General features: G+C 47.8%; 1 protein-coding gene across 7 annotated transcripts in view; it reads right to left on the reverse strand.

Annotated features, from left to right (window-relative positions):
• Positions 1 to 24,031, reverse strand: part of LOC115531146 (rho GTPase-activating protein 23) — a 45,212-nt gene that overhangs the window by 7,100 nt on the left and 14,081 nt on the right. For 3 of the 7 annotated variants that reach the window (XM_030340232.1, XM_030340229.1, XM_030340236.1), the window contains exons 2-16: positions 11,410 to 11,604; positions 9,079 to 9,109; positions 8,810 to 8,902; positions 8,217 to 8,295; positions 8,049 to 8,109; positions 6,378 to 7,824; positions 5,516 to 5,686; positions 4,358 to 4,463; positions 4,205 to 4,244; positions 3,895 to 4,032; positions 2,155 to 2,460; positions 1,557 to 1,618; positions 1,233 to 1,360; positions 789 to 901; positions 232 to 384 (exon numbers count right to left, since the gene is read on the reverse strand). In XM_030340232.1, coding sequence (XP_030196092.1) covers positions 232 to 384; positions 789 to 901; positions 1,233 to 1,360; positions 1,557 to 1,618; positions 2,155 to 2,460; positions 3,895 to 4,032; positions 4,205 to 4,244; positions 4,358 to 4,463; positions 5,516 to 5,686; positions 6,378 to 7,824; positions 8,049 to 8,109; positions 8,217 to 8,295; positions 8,810 to 8,902; positions 9,079 to 9,109; positions 11,410 to 11,604 — 3,123 coding nt within the window. The remainder of the gene's footprint in view (positions 1 to 231; positions 385 to 788; positions 902 to 1,232; positions 1,361 to 1,556; positions 1,619 to 2,154; positions 2,461 to 3,894; positions 4,033 to 4,204; positions 4,245 to 4,357; positions 4,464 to 5,515; positions 5,687 to 6,377; positions 7,825 to 8,048; positions 8,110 to 8,216; positions 8,296 to 8,809; positions 8,903 to 9,078; positions 9,110 to 11,409; positions 11,605 to 24,031) is intronic. The other 4 variants (XM_030340230.1, XM_030340231.1, XM_030340235.1 and 1 more) reach the window with 4 other exon arrangements.

Here is a 24,031-nt window from a genome sequence, read left to right on the forward strand (position 1 = left end):
ATACTCGGTTTACACAAAAAAAATTCACACGATTGACGCATTGGTCTTGGATTTGGGTTCCCCGTTCGTCCAATTTGGCAAAATAACGTCAATGGGCCTTCAGCACAACCGTGCTCACAAACAGTGCCAACGTTGCAGGCGCAATTCTTACACCCCACGTGTACAATGCGGTCCTCTCTTATGACTCTAGAAAACAGCAGAGCATGCCGGTGTCCCTTGGCCCACACCCACCTCCTCAGCCGTGTTAATGTCCAGGCCCTTGTTCAGGTGCTCCTGGAGGTTGGACACCATGGCGTTGTTCCCCGGTACCCGGTAGATACCGGTGTAGTCCAGCCCTGAGGCCTCCACCACCCCGCAGCACATCTCCACGATCAGGGGAACAAACTGCCGCAGAATTAAATATTTAGGTGGAGGTCAAAGGCGGACATGCACTCAACAGACACACAATCAGAAGCATCAATGATTGTCCACATAGTGAATGGTTAATGCATTTCTAAAGAGCTGTTCTAACCTGTGACCACTCAAAGTGCTTTACAATTAGTTTCTCACATTCACCAAGACATACCCACATTCACACACCGACAGCGGAGTCGAATAAGCAAGATAATAGCCAGCCAGTCGGGAGCAGAGACAGTTAGGTGTTGCCCACGTACGCTAAGCTAGGAGAAGCCAGAGATCAAACTAGTAGCTCTCCCCGCTCTGCCTCCTGAGCTCCTACCACCAAAAGGCTCTTCTGGAACAGGTTATTGTTGAAAGTATATAATGGCGCATGATAGCAAGTACTGTACCTTGCTGTTCAGTGCAGGCTGACAGTCCTCCAGTCTGATGCCAAAGGCTTTGGGAGTGCCCGTCTTTTTGCTCTTCTTCATGATGTGGATGCCCCACACGGCCTTGAGGTCATCTGGAAGACCAAACGCATCGTTAGTTGTCGAACACCAAGTCACACGTCCCACTGGGTCAAATGAGGTTGACTATGAACAACTCGCCGGAATATGGAATACTCGGCAGAACATGGAAAACCTGCCAGACTACGGAAAACTCGCCAGACTGGAAAACTCGCCAGACCATAGAAAATTCCTTAGAGGCACAAACCTATTGCTAAAAAACTGCCAACACTGCCTCATTGACTTTGGCTATTTCAAGTGAAAAAATAGATGATCAACCTCAAGAAATGTGATCATGTGACGACAGACCCGGGTGGTCTACTCTGCAGGACTGTTGTGTGTTGTTACCGTAGTTACTGTGTGACCCACCGGTCTTGGAGGAGCGGGTCACGGAGTTGTTGTCCGTCTTGGCCAGCAGGAAGGGGGGCATCATGCGGTGGGCCCTGGGGGAGTGGTCTGGCTTGTTGACCGTGGGACTGAGCAAACACAACGCAGGGAACCATGTATCAAGCACACAGGTAAAGGGGCAGTAGGTACGATTTCAGAGCTGTCATTTCAGTGTCATTTGTGGCATCTGTTAGATTTAAGAGACTGAAATGGTCCGTAGGAATATATGTTTCTATATGTTTAAGTTGACGGGAATATATTTGAATACTGAATAATTAAACAGACCTCTGTTTCTTGTAGTCGTTCAACCTCTTGTTGATGAGTGCTTGCCTTGAAAAACCGAGCTCCTAAAACATAAGTGGATCTCGTGTTAGATGTGTCCGCATATAGGAGTTTATCCATTTACATGCATCAAAGCCAGAGATGGATCTCTTAATAGTGTTGATCTAATATTCTCCTTGCCTGCTGCATTCCTTCTCGAGGTATAAGAATATAAAGTAACTGACTCATGAACATAACGTAACTGACTCCGTGAATATATCACAACTGACTCAATGAATAAAATGTAACTGACTCCATGAATATATCATAACTGACTCAATGAATACAATTGAACTGACTCCTTAACATAATATAACTGACCCTATGAATACAACGTAACTGCTTCATCAACACAACGTGACTCACGCCATGAATACAACATCACCGACTCAACGAAAACAATGTCACTGACTCCGTGAACACAGCGTCACTGACTCCACGAACACAGCGGCACTGACTCCACCTCCACAACATCCCTGACTCCACGACCACCACGTCCATGACTCCCACGACCACGTCGCCACGTCCCTGACCCCCCCCCCCCACGGCCCCCAGAACCCACCTCGGAGTCGGTCTTGCTGTTCTCCCGGATGACGCGGATCCAGGCCAGCATGTCCTCGCGGTCCTCGGCCTGCAGCAGGTACTCACAGAAGTCCTGCGTGGTGAGGCGCAGCGTGTGCTTCCTCTTGGTCTCGCTGTAGGCGATGTCCACCAGGCAGCCCCGGATGCAGATGGGCGGCTGGTGGTCCTGGCCGGGGGCCCCCGCGCCGTGGAGCACCGCCTCCCGCTTGTCCTTGTAGAGGAACAGCGAATGGGAGCGCAGCACGGAGAACACGCGCTTCCACGGTCGCATGCTGCCGCCGAGCTTCTGAAAAGAGAAGACAAGGATGAAGAGATGAGCACGACTTAATACGGGATTGTTGGTTATTTCGTGTTTTAGTTGAGCTATTTTTGTCCGGGGATAGGGAACATATTGGGATGTAAAATATATTTCTCAAGAGTGACTAAACACACACTCGTATACAATTAGATACTTAAGCAATATCACACGAGAGGGAGTGCTGTTGAACTGAATACAGCACGGCTGGGAAGGGCAGAAGATAATCCCAGCCGTGCTGATGTTCAGTACAACAGTCAGACCTTGAGTGTGATATTGCTTTATACAACAGTTCTACAAGCACAATAAGCAACAACAGATTATCATTTGGTTGTTTATTTAATGTTGTTTTTTTTGGCTTCACCAACATTAATAGATCCGCAACTGGACTGGGACTGAACTGTTGCCAAGCAACACATAAACCCGCTAGCTTAACATAACATTAATTGTTATTAGACATCTGTAAAGTGGAGTGATACATGTATAGTTAAAATTCCCTGTGCTGTTATACTCTATCTCAGCACTCCTGGAATGCCTCTGTTCCAATCAAATGACTTGGTCGGAATTAACTGTTGTATAAAACGTAATTACGTTAACATTTACTGATGCTTAGAAGCAAAACTACATCCACATGAGGGTGGTTGTGCGAGGTTAGTGACGGCCACTCTCTAGCCTTCTACCAGATCCGGGATCTGTTAGCATCTGTACCGGGGGCGGAAGGGATTATGTACGGATTGTGGATTGCTTGGCAAATAAAGTTTCTTTAAAACCCTAATCTCTTGAATATGATTGGTTGGTGTATAAAAGACAGCCAATGCTTAGGTCTGGATCAATGAAGGGATTATGATTTCAATCAGCAGATGGGCTGCTGGGCATGTGACAGGGGATTGGATGAACGGCTTCTTCTGAACCGAGGCAAGATTCCATTCCGATGTATTTAAAGGGAATAGATTACATGAGTGGTCCAACATCTCCACAAACTTATCGTGGAAACGGAGCTGACATCGCAGACAGTGGTAATTTCGCTGTCTGCATGGGAAGAAGTACTCTCTTTTATTAGAGAATAGCCAAGTGCAACTGTCACAATGACGATGCTGCAATCCACCTGGGTGGGGGCCTCACTCCATCTGAGTGGCTTTTACTGGGCTGCTCCAGACGAGGACACTATGTGTTGTTGTTGGAAGCCGGTTTATTGTACGGTTTGCAGACAATGATACATGAGCAGGTACTTCATGTTCCCGGGCAGGAGATCTCCTTTAGTGTGTGTGGTAGTGGCTTATTCAACCTGTGCAAATTGATCAATGTGTGCGTGTGTGTGTGTGTGTGTGTGTGTGTGTGTGTGTGTGTGTGTGTGTGTGTGTGTGTGTGTGTGTGTGTGTGTGTGTGTGTGTGTGTGTGCGCGTGTGTGCATGTGTCGTGCCTTACCTTCCCCTTCTCTGTGAGGATCTGTTTGGAGTGCAGCCAGCCCTCTTTGCGGACGTTGCTAAAGGTGATGGTTCCCAGCTCAGAGGTGGAGTGGCGTTTGGACCTCGCCTCTTCTTGGGCTCTGAGTGTCTCCAGAGACTACCAAACAGTAATATTACACTTAATAACATGGCAGAGAGTACGACACACAGTAATGACATGTCATGGGAGGTTTGAGTGCCAATAGAAGATGCAATCACGCACAGAAGAAGAAACGAAAAATATGTCGTCTTCAATAATGAAAGTGAAACAAATAATGACACAAACTTACGCCATCGGTGAAGAAGCTCTTGACTCTTTTTGGTAATCTCCTAATAAGTAGAAATCACATTAATGGATTCATGTCATTATTCAGGTGGATTCAACACAGATACATATATCTGTATAATAATAATTGTGTGTCGACACTAGGGACCAAACTCACGAGAAGACGCGTCCCTCTTCCCTGAAGGTGTTCAGACCTTCGTCACATGACTTGGAGCGCTCTGTGGTGATAGCCAGCAGGTAGGACGACCGGCGTCCCTTCATGCCTGAGGTCAGCATAACCACAGTCAAATACTTAGTATGGGACGCCTTAGACGATAAGTGCAACACTAAACCAAAGAAGAATACCATGGCCAAAGAATTTCTCCAAACTAGTCCTATGCTAGCAAACTATAAAATAAATGCTCATATTTGAAGCACTTACAATTTTTCAAATAAAGTAAAGCAAATCGCCTATTACTTGACTATTAGGACGAAGGAGGAGGGGAGAAGACAGAGGTGTGTTCTTCAGAAAAGATGAACAGTTAAACACTTAAGCCACAAGCCTGGCTGCCTATTAAAAACACTGTTACGATGTGTCTGGGATGCCTCACCAGGCTAACATGGACACCCAGACTAATAAAAGATCTTTCTGTACCGCAGGATGTGTGTTTTGGCACTCAGTGTTGAGTTCAGTACAAACCTGTCTTTGATATACGTTTGTACAGGATTACGCTACATGCTTCTGTACTGCAGCATTTTTCAAGATGTCCTTTAGTGTTTGTTATTGCGACAATGTCACAGGGAATGTGAAGTTGACGTCACACTGTGTTATAATGCTACGGGGAATGAGCCATGTTTAGAGATGGCTTCGTCTTTTGGTCAGTTGGTCCATAATATGTTCCTGCAATATAGGAGGCTGTAATAGTTTAAGTAACAGCCCTTTTACTGAAACTATTGCAGCCTCCTCTATTGCAGGAACATGTTCAGTAAAAGTACTTTTACTGAAACTATTACTGAAACGGCAGCCTCCTCTTATACTTTTCCTGTTGGTTCAGCCTCAGTAAAAGTTTCAGTAAATATACTCTGTAACTAAAAAGTATTTTTACTGAAACTACCACTGAAACGACAGCCTCCTGTCATAATAATCCTGTTGGTTCTGTCTCCCAAGATGGCTCCCGGCGTGACGTAACTTCCCGTTCCCTATTATGTTATCGTCAACGCAAAGAACCTCCACAGACAGACTCTCAGATGAAAGGGTGCTTCAGGGGTGTGTGAGGGGGCAGGCGGGGTTGGGGTGAGAAGGGTTAGGAGGGTGGGGGGGGGGGGTCACACTCACTGCAATCCTTAGGTCGGAGACGGACACAGGGGGCGGTGGTAGAGTGGGACAGGGTGGGGGTGACGGTGTTGGGGGTGAGGACAGTGGAGGCTGGGGGGTCGGGGACAGACACCACCAGGCAGGCCTGGACGGGGCGGGCCTGCAGGTCCACACTGGGACTGGTGGGTTCATCTGTGTGAGACCGACAGGGTTAGGGGCAACACGTGTTACACACAGGACAGACTGGGGGGGTCACTCTGAGGGTCGGACCCAGAGACGAGGCGAGACGGGACTGTAAACGGCGGTTTGAGAATTGTTTTTGTGTCGGAGTGAACAGTCTACTTTTGGACTCATTAGTCTCAGGCCGTCCTCAAGCTTCAACATGCCGAATCTTAGCATACAACTGTCTCAGCCAATCAGAGACTGGTGCTGATTGACAGCTGTCAATCTTGCCAAAAATGAGCAGATTCGAATCTGCTCATGTTTGACAAGATTGACAGCTGTCAATCCCGATGCGAATCAGAATCTAAAACGGGATAGGTGTCTCGTCTCGTCTCTGGGTCTGAAACAGGGTTAATAAGTTCAGTGTCATGCGTGGGCCACATGAAGACCCCACAACAATATTCTCCTCCTGGGTAAATCATGGAAAACAAATCCTATAGAAGTCTAAATCCCACGTTAAAGGACCGTTGAACACTACGGTAACACTGATGCTATCCCATCCCAAACGGATTACCTCTGTGAATCATTTTAGTCAAAGGGAACTAGGGGATTAGTGCTTAGTAATACGAATCCTTTTAGTCCAGTTCCGCCACTGGCATCTGGCATCCTAAAGTGCCGCAGCATCTGAAGCAGCATGGACTGGACCGCCGGCGCCACTGACCTATGAAGGGTATGGAGGACAGGGAGTCCAGCGTGTGCTGGGCCAGGCTGCCGTTGACCCGTCGAGGGAGGCTGCCCCCCCTCCACCCAGCCGAGGGCAGCGTCCCGGGGGGCTCCGTGTGCTCCAAGGTCGGGGCGTAGCTGGTGTGTCGGAGCGCCAGCGTGCGCCGCCCCGAGGGGGGCTTCTGTCTCAGGACCACCTCTTGGCTCAGGGGCGAGGGAGGCGTGGCCTGCCTCTCCGCCTCCCCCTCCGGCTCCCCCTCCTCCTCCTCCTCGGAGGGCATGGCTGGGGTGGAGCGCGGCCGGGGCGCCGCGCCCCCCTCGCTCTCCGAGGGGCTCCAGGCGAGGTAGGGGCTGCTGTAGTTGGACTCCCGGAACGAGTGGGCCTGCTGCAGGAGGTGGTCCGCTTTGCGGCAGAAAGAGGGGCTGTAGCTCTTGTAGCCCACCACCTCCTCCTGCTGCAGCGTCCGGGTCTGGGGTTCGGCGACCTGCCGGCCCCTAGGGGGCGCTGTGGCGGTCGCCGCGGTTACAGGGTAAGTCACTGCGACCTGGTGGTCCGACGGTCTCTGCTCCTGCTTTGGCTCCCGGCCCTTGGCTGAGTGTGAGCCCTGGGAGTCGCAGCCGGGCGGGTGCGGTTGGTGGGCGTGCGGAGCGATGAGAGCCGTCGCCTGGGCGAGGGTCTCCCTGGAGCGCCCGTAGGTGTGCTCGTACTCTGCGTAGGCCGCCAGCAGGCTCTCGGAGCAGGACTTGTTCCCCGGACCCCACGGACCCCCGCCTCGCCACCCGGGGTCCGGGGAGCAAGTCGTGGTCTGCTGATGGTAGAGGAGGGTCTCGCGCCTGCGGTGATTGGCCGAGGACTCCGGCTTGGAGGCGGGGCCTAGGGCCGGGCTCAGCCCCAGGTCGGCCAGGCGGTCCTGGGAGACGCTGCAGTGGCGCGGGGGGGACATGAGCTCGGCCGCCTCGGCCTGGCTGTAGTACCAGTCCGACAGCGCCTGGTGGCACAGCGCGTCCGAGTGGGAGCGCGACGTGCCCGGGAGGCTGCCCTTGCGGGGCGGGGGCAGGGTCGCCGAGGCGATGGCGGCGTTGTGGTTGGCGAAGTGGAAGTCGAGCGCGGTGACGATCGACGACGATCGCCCGTGCCACTCCCGCCCCGACGCCGCTAAGTGTCCCGCGCCCGGGTCCGGGCACGCCCCGGGCCAGCCGGAGGCGTGCGTGGGCGGGGCGGCGGCGCCGGGCGTGCGGTTGTCCAGGGGGGACACGGCAGCGGCGGCGGCGGCGGCGTGGGGGTGGCGGTTGTCCAGGGAGCTGTGGTGGGGGTCGTGGCCGCCCTGCAGGGGGGTGCAGCTGGGCTTGGAGCCGGAGTAGCTCAGGGAGGGAGGCTTGGGGAGGTCCTGAGCCTCTCCACTGTAGGGCTCGTTGCCGGTCAGGTAGGCGTCCTGGGAGAATGCCTGGGGAGAGGGGTGCACGGTGTGAGACGAGCGGAGAGAGAACCCGGAGGGAGCAAAGAGAAGGAGAAGGGAAAGCGGAGCAGAGGCTGCATGCTGTGGATGTTTTCGTAGTTTTGAGTTAAAATGTAATTTGATACTAAATTGTGAAAATGCTCGAGAGGAATCCAGGTTGTGATAGGCTGGGAACTGAGAGGGGAGAGAGAAAAAAGAAGTGTAATACTCACACTTACCAACTGCAACACATCCTCGTCTTTTGGCATTATGGACAGTTCTAGAATGTTCTGACTGCAGACGAAGAATGGATAGAGGGTTGGATTATAACCTTAACCAAACAATAACGTGTTTAAAATGTTAAACTAGGATCGTTGAATTGAAGCAAGTTATTTTCTTACCTGTTTTGGATTAAAGATATCACCTGAGAGTAGGTTTTCCCCAGGACAGTCTCCCCATTTACCTTCACTAACCTGTCCCCTGGAATACAATGAGAGAGTGAATAAGGGAACGGATGAGTGAGGGAGTGAGTGAGTGAGTGAGTGAGTGAGTGAGTGAGTGAGTGAGTGAGTGAGTGAGCGAGTGAGTGAGCGAGTGAGTGAGTGAGTGAGTGAGTGAGTGAGTCGGCCCAGATCACCAAAAAGTTGATACCGAGCCACTGACAGATGCATTATTATTAGCACTTTAAAGCTGCTGTAGGAAAGATTTAAAAGCAATTATTTAGTTATTTTTTAGCACGTCTATAGCCATCCATCAGCTATCAGTGAGTGAAACGCTCTGCTTTTTCTGCTCTCTGCTTAAGTACATGGTAGTGATGTATTTGTTGTGTATTTGTTATGTGTGAGCTTGTTGTGTTAAGTTGTGTGTAATGTTATTCCACCCAGTAGACAGGGAGATTGTTACGTTAAATTGTGTGTAATGTTATTCCTTCCAGTACACAGGTCGGCATGTTGTGTTATTTAGTGTGTTGTCTAGTGTGTAATGGTATTCTTACCAGTACACAGACCAGCTAGTTGGGCGGGGCCTTTATCCTTCACACTCTTCACAAAGATGGTGTCCATGGGCTCCAAGCGAGAACGCTGGCCGCCTGCTCCAACAAAACATGGCCCATGAGGAGAACATGAGAACCACGAACAACATGAGAAAAACATCTCATACCCTGTACTAGTTAGATTACATATTGTATGGGTAGTTAAACTATAGCATTAAAATTAAGCAAGGCGATAACCAAAGTCATAAAACGACAATTTCGACGATTCTCACCTTTGTCATTTTCGTTTCCATTCTCGTCATCCTGTCCGAAAAGAAGTCGTAGTAAATTAGACACTGAGCCACAAGGTGGCGCTGTAAACACAGAACTCTGTTGAGATGACCAGCTCCACACAGTAATACAACTGGATCGATAAACATGAATAATGGACCTCTGCGTTGAACACGTTGCAATAACGAATTCAAAGTATAAAATTACATAGATGACATTAAAACAATGTAAAAAAAAAAAAAAAAAAAGACAAGTATATAAATAAATATCTATACCAATCAGAACATACTATTACAACCCAGAACCAGTATTGTACTGTCAATCACCTATGAAACACTAAGATCCAATAACATTTACTGTATCAAGATATTCATCTTAATGTAAATGATTTAGATGATATGTATTCCAACTTGTTGGTGGGGGGGGGGGGGGGGGGGGGGGGGGGGGGGGGGGGGGGGGTATTGGACCACAACCAGTTCCAATGTATTGTTAACACACACACAGACACGTACACAGAGATCCACTCTAAATGTGTGTGCGTGGCAGCAGCTGACGTTGCAGTTCCGCGTGTGTTGCCGGCGCGGCTGACTCGTCTGACTGATCGACTGACTGACTGACTGACCGACCGACCGGGCCGGCTGGCTGGCTGGCTGGCTGACTGGATGACTGACCGGCTGACCGACCGACTGACCGACTGACTGAATGACTGACTACTGGCCTGGCTGACGGGGCTTTAAGGCTTGCTGAGCTGGCTCATTCCTGAGCAGACAAAGCTTTGGGACACACAGGATGTGGAGCTGTGTTGCAGTGCCCGCTGCCACACCACCAGCAGCCACAGCAGTAACAGCTACTGTGCCGGGCTAAGAGGCCACAAAAATGAAAACACTGCGATTCCCAGAGGGCTTTGTTGATGGCTGCTTCAAGTGGTCAGGGAAACGTTTCATTGTTTTCTCCGGCGGTTATGCCCAGGAGCCAGGGTGATTATGTAATGCTCGACCCACAACCTTGGGTCTTTAGTGTTTAATTCATCGTGATGGAGGAGATGCTGCCTCTGGCCTCCACGCTGTTTGTGAAGATGCAAACGTGGTGGTGGTGGTGGGGGTTTGTGGCACTGAGGTGTCTGTCTGTCTGTGTGTGTGTGTGTGTGTGTGTGTGTGTGTGTGTGTGTGTGTGTGTGTGTGTGTGTGTGTGTGTGTGTGTGTGTGTGTGTGTGTGTGTGTGTGTGTGTGTGTGTGTGTGTGTGTGTGTGTGTGTGTGTGTGCATGGATTTGAATCAATTCACACACAGTTTAACATTTCTTTAAAAGGAGCCCATGCCCATATATTTAGTGTTTATCTCTGTGTATATGTCTGTGTGCAAACAAAACACTAGAACTCATTTCAGATGAAAAGTGATGTAGTGCTTGTAGTGTAGTGATTTTAACCCCCACACCCCTTGGAAAATATCCTTGTCACGAGGAGGAGTGAGCAAAGCCTTAACAAAAACATGGCCGCGCTCCTAAATGCTACAAGCATCGACAGATGCATGTTTTAAATGCCTCAAACAAGGTTGTTCGCGTAGTGGGCTACGATACAAAAAATACTCCCTTTGAGGTGCTGTCCGGGCTCGGAGAGGTCCATTCATTACAGTAACATGGATGGTGAATGCTACACTATACGTGATGCCATAGTAGCTATAGTATCATGCAGTGGTCCGCATTAAAAGTGTTGTTGTGGGACTTCCTGACCCCGTCAGGTGGCAAAGGTTTAACCCCTTAGCTAGGTTAGCTTATCAGATTAGCAGTAACATGGCTAAGTGCACCGGCGTCATGTACCAGACCATGTGTTACTGTTACTGTGTGGAAGGAGAATTGAACTGGTATCATTGATGGGACGGTCTACCCATCTTCCAATACTCCAGTTTAACCGTATCCCTCTGGTCAGAGGCATGTTTAAACCGGTTTAAAAAAGGACTCAAAAGTCTTATAAATAAATCACCAAAACTAATTCTTTCTCCAGTAGATAAAAAATAACATACTGTATTATATATCATATACTTTAATATACTGGAACTATTAGCCGATCAATCGATCACTTTCTTTGATCAAATCTCAATTGACCTCAATGATGGATAAATGGCGAAGATGACGTAGGGCCGTCAGCCACTGGAGGGAGGACTCTGACGCAGCTCTATATTTATATATCTACAGTATTATGTGGTGGTAAGACCAGAGGCCCAGGTCCCTTCAGGTCTGGGGTGGGGAGTCGGGGACTCCAGTGCAGCCCTATGTGTATACTGTATATCTATATCCACAGTGTGATATGGTGCTGAGGTCCACCAGACGTTGGGTCACCTTGAGGGGGCTCTGCAGGGAGGACTCTGGGGGGTAGACGATGAAGTGGCGCAGCGTGAATCCGAAGCCCAGGGAGTTCTTCTGGAGCAGCAGGGTCCGTGGGCCAGGCCAGGACAGACCCTCCACCCCGCCCGACGACAGCGGCCGGGGGCGGTTCTCGTTGGACGACACCATGCCGTCTCCATGTCCTTTAGCCTGGTCGTGGATGAGACAGAGAAAATGTTAATGCAAAAATGATTTCACGTCTCACGTCACGGGAGTGATTATGGCAATTCATTCAATTAACTGAATAAAAAGTGCATTCCACAGTCGTGGTTGTACGTGTGTGTGTGTGTGTGTGTGTGTGTGTGTGTGTGTGTGTGTGTGTGTGTGTGTGTGTGTGTGTGTGTGTGTGTGTGTGTGTGTGTGTGTGTGTGTGTGTGTGTGTGTGTTGACAGTGTTTGAGGAAGAGTAGAAGCATCAAAGAGATAGATACGCATTGTAGAATAGTCATAGGATGGGATTTTATTGATCACATTATTGAAATCAATAGCGATCAGCACTGACCATAGATATGTCCAGGTAATTTTAAGTGGCAAGCTAGTTGAAGTTAACACATTGTTACTTTAAGGACTTGACCCAAACCCCAACCTGAGCAAAATTCCTGGCATTTCCCTCAAGGAAACTCTATTTGAGTGCCAACTTCGCCCATTACTTTCGATTTCCCTCCCTCCAACAATGGCAGAGATAAACTATAAACACACGTCTGGTTATAATTAATAGTTCTGGAACAACAGACACACCTGGACTTAAAAACAACAGTCCTAGAGAGCATTTTGTGAGAGCGTAACGTTGGAATTGAACAGATTTCAATGCTTCACATTTTTTAAATCACTACTAGTATCTCAGATGTCATTATCAATCCCACTTCACTTTGGCATGCTACCCTAATTGCTGTAAGCTCGCCCTTGTGTTGACAGAGCTTTCACTTTACCACTTGAAAATTAATCTTCTCCTTAAAAGGTGAACTAATAGATTCCAGCTATTTTTGGAGTGGATTTTGTTAGAAATGGCTGGGGATCCTTTAGCGAATGAAATGCTCTGTGAGGAGAATATGTTTTCAATTTGACCCGGCCCGCCTGACATGTCGTTCATGATTGGTTCCGGCAATCCATCTTGCCTGTCAATCAAAGGTGATTGACAACACTCCCCAATGGAAGTGGACATAGGGAAGGAGGGAGCAAAGAGGGAGAGGAATTTTTGTGGGTTGCTTTTTTCTCCCTCCCACTCTCTCTTTGCAGCTCTCAAATCTTTCCTACAGCAGCTGGAATGCTACAATGGAACACACCTAGTACCTCAAAATAGTGTCTAAAATGCCCTTTTGCTTCTGGTCGTACCAAATACATATACAGAGAGACACACACACACACACACACACACACACACACACACACACACACACACACACGCACACACACTCACACACACACAAACCCCCTTAAGGCTGGTTGGTGGACAACCCTCACCCTATTCCAACAACAGGAAGCATGTGTCTTGAGACAGGAAGTGGAATGCATAGCATGGCGCAGACAAGGTTTCTGGGAAGTTTCCTAATAATTGTTACACACATATTTTTCCATTAGCGAGAGCCAATCAGTTTAGCAGTGCTTTTCCTGCAAACAAACACATAAAAGATAGAGATAAAGACTTAATAACATACAGCTAACACAACAGCACATTAGTATCACGTTATTAAATTAAGATATACGAATTATCAAAGTTGTCAGTTAGCATTGAAAGCCTAATCTTTAATGTACAACATCGACCCCCTCCCAGGCGAGATCGTGACCCCTGCCACTGACCACTAAAGACCAAACAAAGCCTGGATGTTGTGTTATCAGACCAAGGATATTTTCCTAGGCATGGATTCAAGACCAGAGTGAAAAGTACTTCCTGTCTACTATTTCTATTTGTCCTCGATTAATCAGGGAGAGAATTACCCCGGCTATGCCCCTCGACCTTAAGGAACAACAACAGGCACTCAAGCACACTGAATAAATAAATAAAAGTGTTCATGTCTATAAGAAAAACAGGGTTATTCTTCACTGGGTTTTTTGTAATAACTGAATTGTCGTTCATATCTGCGCATATTTCCCACACCAACGTACGTAACCCACAAACACTCAGGTGAGATGTACGCCAACATATTTAATGTCCTGCACATGTCCACACACGACCACACACACGCTCACGCACACACGCACACACACACACACACACACACACACACACAAACCTGACTCACCATTCGCTCACACAGTGAGTGTGAAATAGCAACCCCAGCAGTGTTTGTTTAACACAATGCCCTGAATTGTGCCAAATCTATTTATATGTTGTGCTGCAGTCCTGTTCAGGTTGCCCAGTGCCTACTTAAATCACCATCCTGAACTCAAAGCTCTCCGGGTCAACGCCTCAGCAATACATCCTACAAGCAACACAGGATGCGTTACTTTATCAAATCCATCTTAGGTGCTACTGCTATACGTATTTGATACTGCATGCTGTATTTGTAGCTGTGTATGTAACTACTATCCCAGCTGAGAGCCATTCTGATGACATGTCTGCATTTTCTATAAGCAGCTCCATAGTAAAGTTACACCTCTATCGTAAAATAAACACACTCAGCAACACCAAAGCACCCAGTCTAGTTTAGAGCATGAATCTCTGTCCAGCCCGTCACGCCCCTTTGCTTCCCTCTTCGCCTCCACTGGGCACTCCTCGCTTGGAGCATTATATTACATAACGCCCAGGGTAGGCAGAGGCATGCTGATGTAGATACACACAGACTCGCACACACACACACACACACAGACATGCACAAACACACTTGCATACACACAAACGCGCATACAACCGCACACACATGCAAAAAGGCACACATAAACGCGTGCACACACACACACATGAAAGTGAATGAATAGTATATTTTTACTCTTAAAACACGTCATAGAGAACAGCCATGTGGTTTCTGTGTATTAGGCTTGTAGGGAGATTCTCATTGGCCTCAATACAAAAACAGATCTTTAGAAATAATAAAGCTTTTTAAAAACAGATCGGATATTATTTGCGCTCAAAACAATGTAAGTTACCAGAATTAGTTTGAAATATATATATTAAATCCATGTAAATAAATATGTAGTATATAGACTATGGTATAGAAAGTGGTCACCCACACAGCCAGAAGAACACTTGACTCATTTTGAGTGTGTGGGAAGCTCTGCCATCATACCAAACAATCTAATCACCTCCACTAATAGAGATATTGTTTGGATGAGAGACATTTTCCATCCTAACAACTACCCTGTGAGCGGGGTTAGACCGTGGTACGACTCGGGTAAGACCAGGGTTAGACCAGGGTTAGACCAGGGTTAGACCAGGGTTTTCCCAAGGATTTCCGATGGTTTTCTCACGGTTAGACCACGGTTAGACTGCACCAAGGTTAGGCCAGAGTTAAACCACAGTAAGACTATGGTAGGGCAGGGAAGGTTAGAGCAAGCCGGAGTCCTAGAGAACCCTCACCTGTCCACTGGTATCAGATCAGTGCAGACTCAGAGCCTGGGAGTAACTACTCGAGGGCTGCAGCATGAGAAGAACAGAGCTCTACAGATGCATCGCATATTGTGATACAATACTGTGATACTGCGTTGCGGCTTTTCATTGCGATTGGTAGATTATAGCTTCAATGGTAATTGTGTGGCGCCTACTATATAAAAAAACACAAGTATAATCCGATTGCTGAGTTGTAACTCGTAAATATTCTGATCAGTAACATATTTTATTGTCTTCTCCAATTGTTATTTTTTTAACATATATATATATTGTTTTTTAATTGCTAGAAAAAGGCAATTTCGATTTATGCTCAATAAATGGGGCCCTCCCACACAATGCTGCAATGTTCGGAGCAGGGTGCTCTGATACTGGCCAAGGCATTGGGCGATATCGAGCATTGGGCGATATACTCAAGGATGAAACACAATCATACAAAAGAGCAGACATCAATACCATCCAGCGGTTATATCGGTAGACCATCTCAAACGCAGCCCCGTCCGTTTTCCAGTCCCAGCTTGTCGGAGGTCAACAACTCTAAAACCATCTACCGCAGCCCGTATTTCTGCTCTTACCCAGGACAGGGGGTGGCGCTGGTGGTGACGTTGGAACAGCCTCCTGGGGCCCCGTCTTCGGGGGGACACCACGGGGCTGGCAAGGGGCGAAACACCTGGCGAGACGCGGCCGGAGAGGCGCGGCGAGGCGGCCCTTAGCGCGGCCAGCCAGATGCAGCGTGGCTCCGGGTCGCTACAGTCCACCCCCACTGAGCACTGGAAGCACCACTTGTGGCCCAGTGGGGCCGGGGCCAGGGGGGACACCCTCATGACACACATACACATGCACACGCAGGTGCATCGAGCACATACACACACACACACACACACACACACACCCACTCTCGCCAAGTGTCTAGGAGGGTGTTGCGTCAGCGATCAAGCGATGCGGTCGTCTACTGAAAGCGTTGGAGTTCTGCATGGTGGCCTCGGAGCCAGATAGCTGCACTGGCAGATTGTTGAATAAATGAGAAGTGGAGCTAAGGCGCTCGTAGGTACACTTGAAGGGTATCCTTCCTCAGACATCGTGGGACCTCATTGGTCGCCCCCTCAGGAACATTCAGCAACGCCTGTGTTTGGTAGGCCGTGGTTTTTGCTGGCATGTCATCAGATCCAAAACAAGACCGGTCCTCACAATATGAACTTGGTTAAGTCTCCTTTGGGGATCAAGGAAAGTGGTCCGAAGCCATCTTGTGTCTTTGCTGTATTATTCATACACACATCTGTGTCGTCAAATAGAACAACGTTGACATCGGCCGTCTTCATCCTTTGTTTCACACTCTTCATCAACTCATCAATTCTTTACTCCAATTCAATGCTCCTCATGGAAGTCATTAGGTAGCATTTGGAAAGGCACATAGTAGGATCACGCTTCAACAAAGTCAAACCCCAAAAGAAGAACATTTCCAGGCGCCATAGTTGTGGCAGTCCTCTTCAGAACTCCCAGAGCAATCCCATCTGTCGGCCAGTGATGACGTTCATTAAACCACCAACCTGGTCCTGCCAGTTCGACTGCAGGGAGCTTGAGTGGAGACGTGGAGGAACCGAACCGTCCTCTGACAGAAAGTATCTGTGGTAACTGTCAGTGCTGTTGGAGCCGGATCACAGAGAGTTGCCAGCGCTGGACGGCATCCCACACGCTGCTACGGGGTGGTCCAGTGCACCGGTCCACGCGCTCAACACACATCTATTAGCTCTGGCGGACCATCTTTAGCGCTGGTTAACTATAGAGCTCGCTCTTCTCGGCAACAGTGCCTCTCGCTCTCTCTCTCTTTCTCTCTCTCTGGCAGCCACACATTCTCTTTCTCCCCGTCTTTCTCTCTCGCCCTCTCTGATGTCCCTCCTACTCTAACCACATACTCTCTCTCTCTCTCCATCTCTCTCTCTCCTCTCTCTCTATCCCTCTCTCCAGCTCTATCTCTCCTTCTCTCTCTCTCTCTCTCTCTCTCTCTCCATCTCTCTCTCTCTCCATCTCTCTCTCTCCTCTCTCTCTCTCCAGCTCTATCTCTCCTTCTCTCTCTCTCTCTCTCTCTCTCTCTCTCTCTCTCTCTCTCTCTCTCTCTCTCTCTCTCTCTCTCTCTCTCTCTCTCTATCTCTCCTTCTCTCTCTCTCTCTCTCTCCTTCTCTCTCTCTCGCTCTCTGCTTGGTCTCCCTGTCTCCTCTCTTTAGACTCAGAGCCCAGTGTGTGCCGCTCCTGGCCTTCTGACAGTGGAGAGCCCGTGTGTCCATGTGTGTGTGTTACACTAAAGTATAACAGTGTGTACATGTGAATTTGCCCGTGTGCGATGACCTAGCCCTGTTATAAACTGCCCACCCCCCAGACCCCACAACCCCCACACCTCACAACAACCCCCCTCAAAGGATGAGCGCAAGCGTGGCTGTGCGGTGACAGCGTTCACAGACCCATTTCAACTTCAGGAACGAGGTGAGCGGATGATGAGCTGACGTCCATGAAAAACACCTTCCCCATCCGGGGCCGCGTGTCAGCTCGGCTCTCCTCTCCCTACCTTCCCCGGTCGTCTTGTTCACTCCACTCCTGTCCATTTCGTTTAATCCGCTCGGCGCCTCATTGTCAGCAGGAATCAGCTCAGTAAATATTATATGAGAACTCCCTTTATGAACTCTGTCCACTGCTTTATTCTTATTCATCTGTCTTCTACAGGCCATCTGTTTTGTGCAAACATGGATTTTGCAAACGTTTGCATTCAAAAGACACCATCAATGTTCATTATGAAGCATAGACACTCCACAATGACATCCAATGCCAAAAAGAGATGAGTCCTTCCCTGCACCAGCATGCTAGACATTTACTAGTAGTAGTAACAGTCATAGTAGAACCATAATTAGTAGAAGTACTAGTAGTAGTAGTGGTAGTAGTAGGAGTGGTAGTGTGGTAACCATTCAGAAAATATGTTTAACTGATGCAATTGGTTCATTGGTTTACAACCTATCAACAACAATTTAATCCAAAAATCGGTTTGATTGAGGGACACTCAAATCATTACTAAACAATACTTCCACTAAAAAATTGTCACTCATCGTGTCTAATTGTATTTAAAAATAAAAACACAATGACTGCAACCGAACCCTTCACTTGGAGTATCAATTCATGTTGAAGCTCATCCCTTAAAGAAAGAAATAAGTGGGGTTCAGCCCTGTCTGTCCCTTTGCCATCATCCTGCTCCATCTCTGTGTATTTGGTTGAAGTAAAGACAAAGCTTAGCTGGCAGCGAGTTACATAAGGTACACAGGGCTTGGCCTATGCAGAGCTGGGTAGCAGCGTGAAGTATGGTCAAACGGTGGTAAGGGGAGCAGGGTAAACAGCGTGCAATCACCCAGAAACATAGTCTGAAGAGACAACAACCCAGCAGGCAATGGCTCCCAAGGTTAACAACACAAATAGAGAGGCCGTTTCAGTTGGAAACCAAGCAGAGAACCTGCAGATAACAACATAGCGAGTGTAGCAACACTGTAACAGGAAAAGGCACTGAACAATGTGATGTGTTTGATTAGGGGTCCACACAAGAAAAACATGATGTAATGATACAAGCAAAAGGACCCTTTATGATTTCACAACGCCACCGTTGTGGTTAATACCCACTTCTATCCAATAGTGGGCAGTATCATGTAAAGAAGTCTCTGCCTCGTGTTTCAAGTTCCTCTAAGATCTCCTTCCTTCCGAGTCTACTGACTTCTACCTGGATTTATGGTGAGGCTTTACATGTTTTCGGCTTCATGTAGCCAACAAATAACCATATTGTGAAACACTTAATCAAGTGCTGTCAATATTGAGTGAATTATAATGACCTGATGATGAAAATAATGTGAGTTTAGGTTTAAAATGACAACTATAGCAACTTTACCTAAAACTATGTCCAAACATCCTCAGTTAATCTGTTAAGAAATGTAGGCATAGTATATATATAATTGATATGGATATTGTGGAACATTTAACAAGAATTATGCATTCAAGCTCATTAAAACCATGCAAACTATTCCAGTAGTAGTGGACAGGTCTACACAATGTCTTTCAGTAAAGAAATCTTTATGCACACACGCCTTGTGTTTGGTCATGTATGTTTTGAAGTATGCTTTGGAGTACAGACTGGGAGATTATAACCCTAGGGGGAAATAAACGCTTGCCATCGACTTCCACTTCATCCTCCGAGTGGGGCGCGTTACCCACAAGTACCCCCCCACGCGTGGGCCGGTTTATCACGCGACCACCACCCCGAGATAGGACGGTGCGGATCCCTGACAATGCTGCCGTTTCCTAAATACCTCGACTTTGACCCCCCCCGCACACAAAAAGAGGTCGGAAGGAATTTGTTTTAAGATATGTCGTCCGCCCAAACCCCCCCCCCCCCCCCCTCTCTTTTATGTTCAATGTCCTGTTTCCTCCGCAGCATAGACATTCCTGCGTGTTTATTGTCCTCGAAGAGAAAGTATTATACCCGGGATTCTCCGGAGGTATACTGTGACATTTAGGGTATGTGACCGAAAAGGAGATGGAAAACCAATGTGCAAAACGTTAAAAAAGGCTAAGGCGAGCAATAAATACAAAATGTTACAATGCACTTATTGTCCAATACCCCAAAACGGTGAAATACAAAGAATTTGAAAGAAGCTCGTCACTTGTGAGAAGGTCGTTTACTGCAATATCATCAATCACTTAAAGTTAATTACTGGAATTATATATATATATATATTAGGGCCCGACCGATTCATCGGCCTGCCGATTTAATCGGCCGATTATAGCCTTTTTGAAAATAATCAACATCTGCCAAAAAGACGCCGATCACAACCAATTTATTATTTTATTTTTTTTTAAATGTTATTGCGCTTAGTATCCTGTAGATTGCGCTCCTACTCGCCTTGCTAACTAACAACTTTAGCTGGAGTAAAAAAGAGGAGATTGAATTTTACCGTACAACATGAAAGCACGCTCGCTCAGGCAGCTGCGCGCTCACCTCACCAATGTACACAAGACGCGTTGTTTGAGCATGTTGTGCCTGTTTTTCTTTAGGTCCCAGGCCATGTCAATTTGTTATACTGTAGACTCTAACGGTGAGACCATACTGCTCAGCACGCACGTGTTAGTCACTGCTCACGAGCGCAGCACATTGGGAGTTAGTTATTTATTTTACATTTTACATTACACTCATTTTTGACTGTAAATGTATTCTAAAACACTCAAAGGTTCTGCATTCAATTCACATATTCGTCAAAAGTGTTTAAAGTATATTTAAGGTATCAAAAACTATGTTTCGATTAAATCGTAATCGTAATTTTTCTCTGAAAATAATCGGCATCGGCATCGGCACTCAAAAATCAATATCGGTCGGGCCCTAATATATATATATTATATCACACAGTATATGTTGCTTGATGCCGCTATGCAAATATTATGAGGCACATTAGGCACATCCTCATGATGGGCATGAATGAGCTTGAAGAGGACAAACAACATCACACACCAACTCTGATCACACGCACGGACGAACACACACTCACATTATCTCCCAGCCCACCTCATGAAAGCCTAATTGACCTATTTTTAGTGAACTGTGAAAATTGTTACGAGCAAAAAATAACATACCTAACATAGTTTGCCCTGTCTAATTTTCCTCCAGGTCACAGATGTAAACTGCCGTTTACCTTTCTCTTGGAAAATGAAGTGAACGTTAACAAACATATACTAATGTTTGTGGAAATCAGCAAGACGGTCTGGCTTGAGAAGTTCCCTTCTTAGAAAAACAATACACTTGAGAATTCAGTAAATAATATCAAAGGTTAATTGATCGTTTTGAGATCAGAGGTCCTAGGTGTTTGTCTCGTTGTCCACTAGAATGAGCTGCATTACTGTTGGTGCGCCATATCTATTTGTCTTTAATCTCATTAATCTGACTTCAGATTTAAATCTACACTCTGATGGCAGACTTGCTGAAATCTGGGTGGTGAAGGGGGCATTTCACTTTTTTCTCCCTTGATGTTTGCTTCAACCAATCATGTTGCTGGAGGCTGGGATCTGTCAGCGCGTAATTGGCTATTAACGGCGAAAGCAAACTCGGCCAGCAGATGTCAACTGACAAAAATCGACACTGTTAATTTTGCCACTATAGAATTTCACTTGAAAGGCTTCCTCAACTCACGCTAATTCAATTTCTTTGGAAGAATGTCTCGAAACAGGATCAGAGATGGATCTATGTCTATCTAGTGAAAACCTTTTTCATATAATGGAAGTATCTGATGTACTTTGATACCAGCATCATGATGCACACTGTCATTTCTGGAAAGCCAGATTTGTGCTAATGCAAAAATATCCGGTCCCTAACCATTACCCAATCTCCCTTTCACATAACAACAACCACAGTTCCCAAAGTTCCCAACCACACAAAGGAATATTTAAAGTTGAATTAATTCCTAGTTTAATGAATGAGCCACTGTGATCAGTGGTCAAGAACACCCAGTGCCCTGACCTTGTTGTCTCGAGTCACCATGATGAACACCGCTCAGGGGAGCACAGGGACATTCTGGGCTGTCCTATGATGTCGTTTGGTTCAGGAAGCACAGCTGCTCTGGGAGCAGATTGGTCAAGTGAGGCCCATTGTGACATTGGCTCTCCTGAATGGGCGAGGACTGAGACCAGGCCGGCCTTCAGCTCCACCACAGCAGCTGTATCAGGGCATTGTTCTGCGGCGGACACTGGGCTGTTGTGTGGCTGAGTCGGTGGCTGGGTCTGGGGATTCTTGTTCCCCCGAAGGAAAAGGATCAAGGAAAGGACAGGTGATGGTGGACTCTCAGAGCGACCCACAGGGGAACATGTCTGAACGAAGACCCTAGACACTCAACTGAAAGTCGAAACCATTTAAGTATTGAATGCAATTATTTTTAAGGTGATTTAGGATTTGTGACAAATTCAATCAAAAACGTTTTTACTATCATATAATCTTTTCCGGTCTTCTTATATATGTCCAAAGGGACAAGTTCGTAGACAAGACACAGCTACACACACAGGTGCACACAGAATGCCAAACCAACAAAACAAATCTCACATAAAAATATGAGATTTGAGAAAAAGCATGTCATTTTAAGCATGAAGGCACAAAGAAATAAAACCTGTCCAACTCCTTAAAGAGCACGGTCATAAATAGATGTTTCACGCTTTATAAAACACTGAAACTGAAAAAACGGTGGGATAATTCTCACAGCAGAAGAAAGGAATGGCTTGGCTCACATCTTCGATCGGTGCAGCGCTAGGCGTCAGGTTTGAGCCATGGCAGCTGGGAATGGGAGGAGAAGGAGGAAGAGAGGGAGGAGGAGGAGGGTGGAAGGAGGAGGAGGAGGAGGGTGGAAGGAGGAGGAGGAGGAGCTGGGGGATTGGATGGACGAGGAAGGGTGGAGGGAGAAGGCGGATGGGGGGGGAAAGGGAAGGGGGAGTAGGAGGATGCAGATGGGTGGAAGGAGGGAGGAGGAGGAAGAGCAGGACAGCTCTAATAGATAGAGTGAGGGGAGGGAGTGGGAGGAGAAGGGGGAGTGCGATGTGTGCGGTAGGTAGCCCTTACCGGGGACTGCAATGGGCGGGACGGCACGCAACCCAACACCACATCATGTTCCGCTGTCTCTCACTGCGAGCCTCTCATTTTTTTAAACAAAACCAAAATAGCTGTCACGTGATGGAAGCCTTTGGCTTTGAATGGGAAACAGTTCTAAGGACACAAACGCCAAGCCCCGAATGGCCTCACAGAGTAAAGCAGGGAGGGGCCGGCAGCGCTGTCTGTGTACTAGAGGGAGCTCTTGCAGTGTAGTTTGGCTCGTTAAATTACAGAGGGAGGGGGGTGGGGGGGTGGGGGGGGTCGGTATGTCCTGGAGGGGCTGTGCCGTGGTACCCATCCCTTCAGCCAGGGCCAGCAGCTGGGCATCCAGATGGGACTGTACCCCCCCCCCCCCCCCCCCCCCCCTGCTCTCTGTCCCGGGGGTTTTGCTCTGGAGCTCTCTGCAAGACAGAGGTAAAGAGGGATACCACACACACACACACACACACACACACACACACACACACACACACACACACACACACACACACACAGACACACACACACACACACACACACGGAGGCAGGGCAGTGCACCTGGGTCCCAGTGTTCCCTTCCCCCCCGTTTCTCCTGCTTGCTCGTTATTTGAATCACCGCTTCCTACCATTTAGCCCACCAGGAACATCTCTCCCGTCCTGTCTCTCTCACAGATCTCCACGCTTCACACTTAAGTTGTCACGAAAAAGTAAACGGAAGTATATTTATATTTCATTTGATGTCTGTTGTGTTTTGTCTTCCAACACATGTACACACACACGCACATAGACACACACACACACACACACACACACACACACACACACACACACACACACACATGCACACCATTCCATTGCCACGCTGTAATCATTCTTGGTGTTTCGCGGACGCATTCTTGTCAGCCCACCTGCTGACAGAAGAATGGCCCAGTGTGATGCGGGGTAAAGTACATCTCTGTCTCCCGTCCCCTCCTGTCCCCGTCCCCCCCCCGTCCCCCGTACGCACTCACACAACGTCCGTCCGTCCTCGTGCACCACCACCCTTCCTCAGACCGGGTGAGCCCGAGGGGGCTGCCAGCTGACAGCGTGTCAAACCGTGGGACCCCCACCTCTGGCTTCAACCGTCAACAGCGCAGAGTCATCATCACACCTGGTGTTCTTCTCAGGTGAGGACACACACATAGAAGATGACACACACACACACACACACACACACATATAAGATGGAACACAAACACACACACACACTTGGATGAGATTGAAGTCACACACACACAAGATGGAACATAAACACACACACACTCAGATGAGGTGGAACACAAACACACACACACACTTAGATGAGATGGAACACGAACACACACACACTCAGATGAGATGGAACACGAACAAACACACACTTAGATGAGA

Source organism: Gadus morhua, chromosome 18 (genome assembly GCF_902167405.1).
Source record: "Gadus morhua chromosome 18, gadMor3.0, whole genome shotgun sequence".
NCBI classification, from domain to species: domain Eukaryota; kingdom Metazoa; phylum Chordata; class Actinopteri; order Gadiformes; family Gadidae; genus Gadus; species Gadus morhua.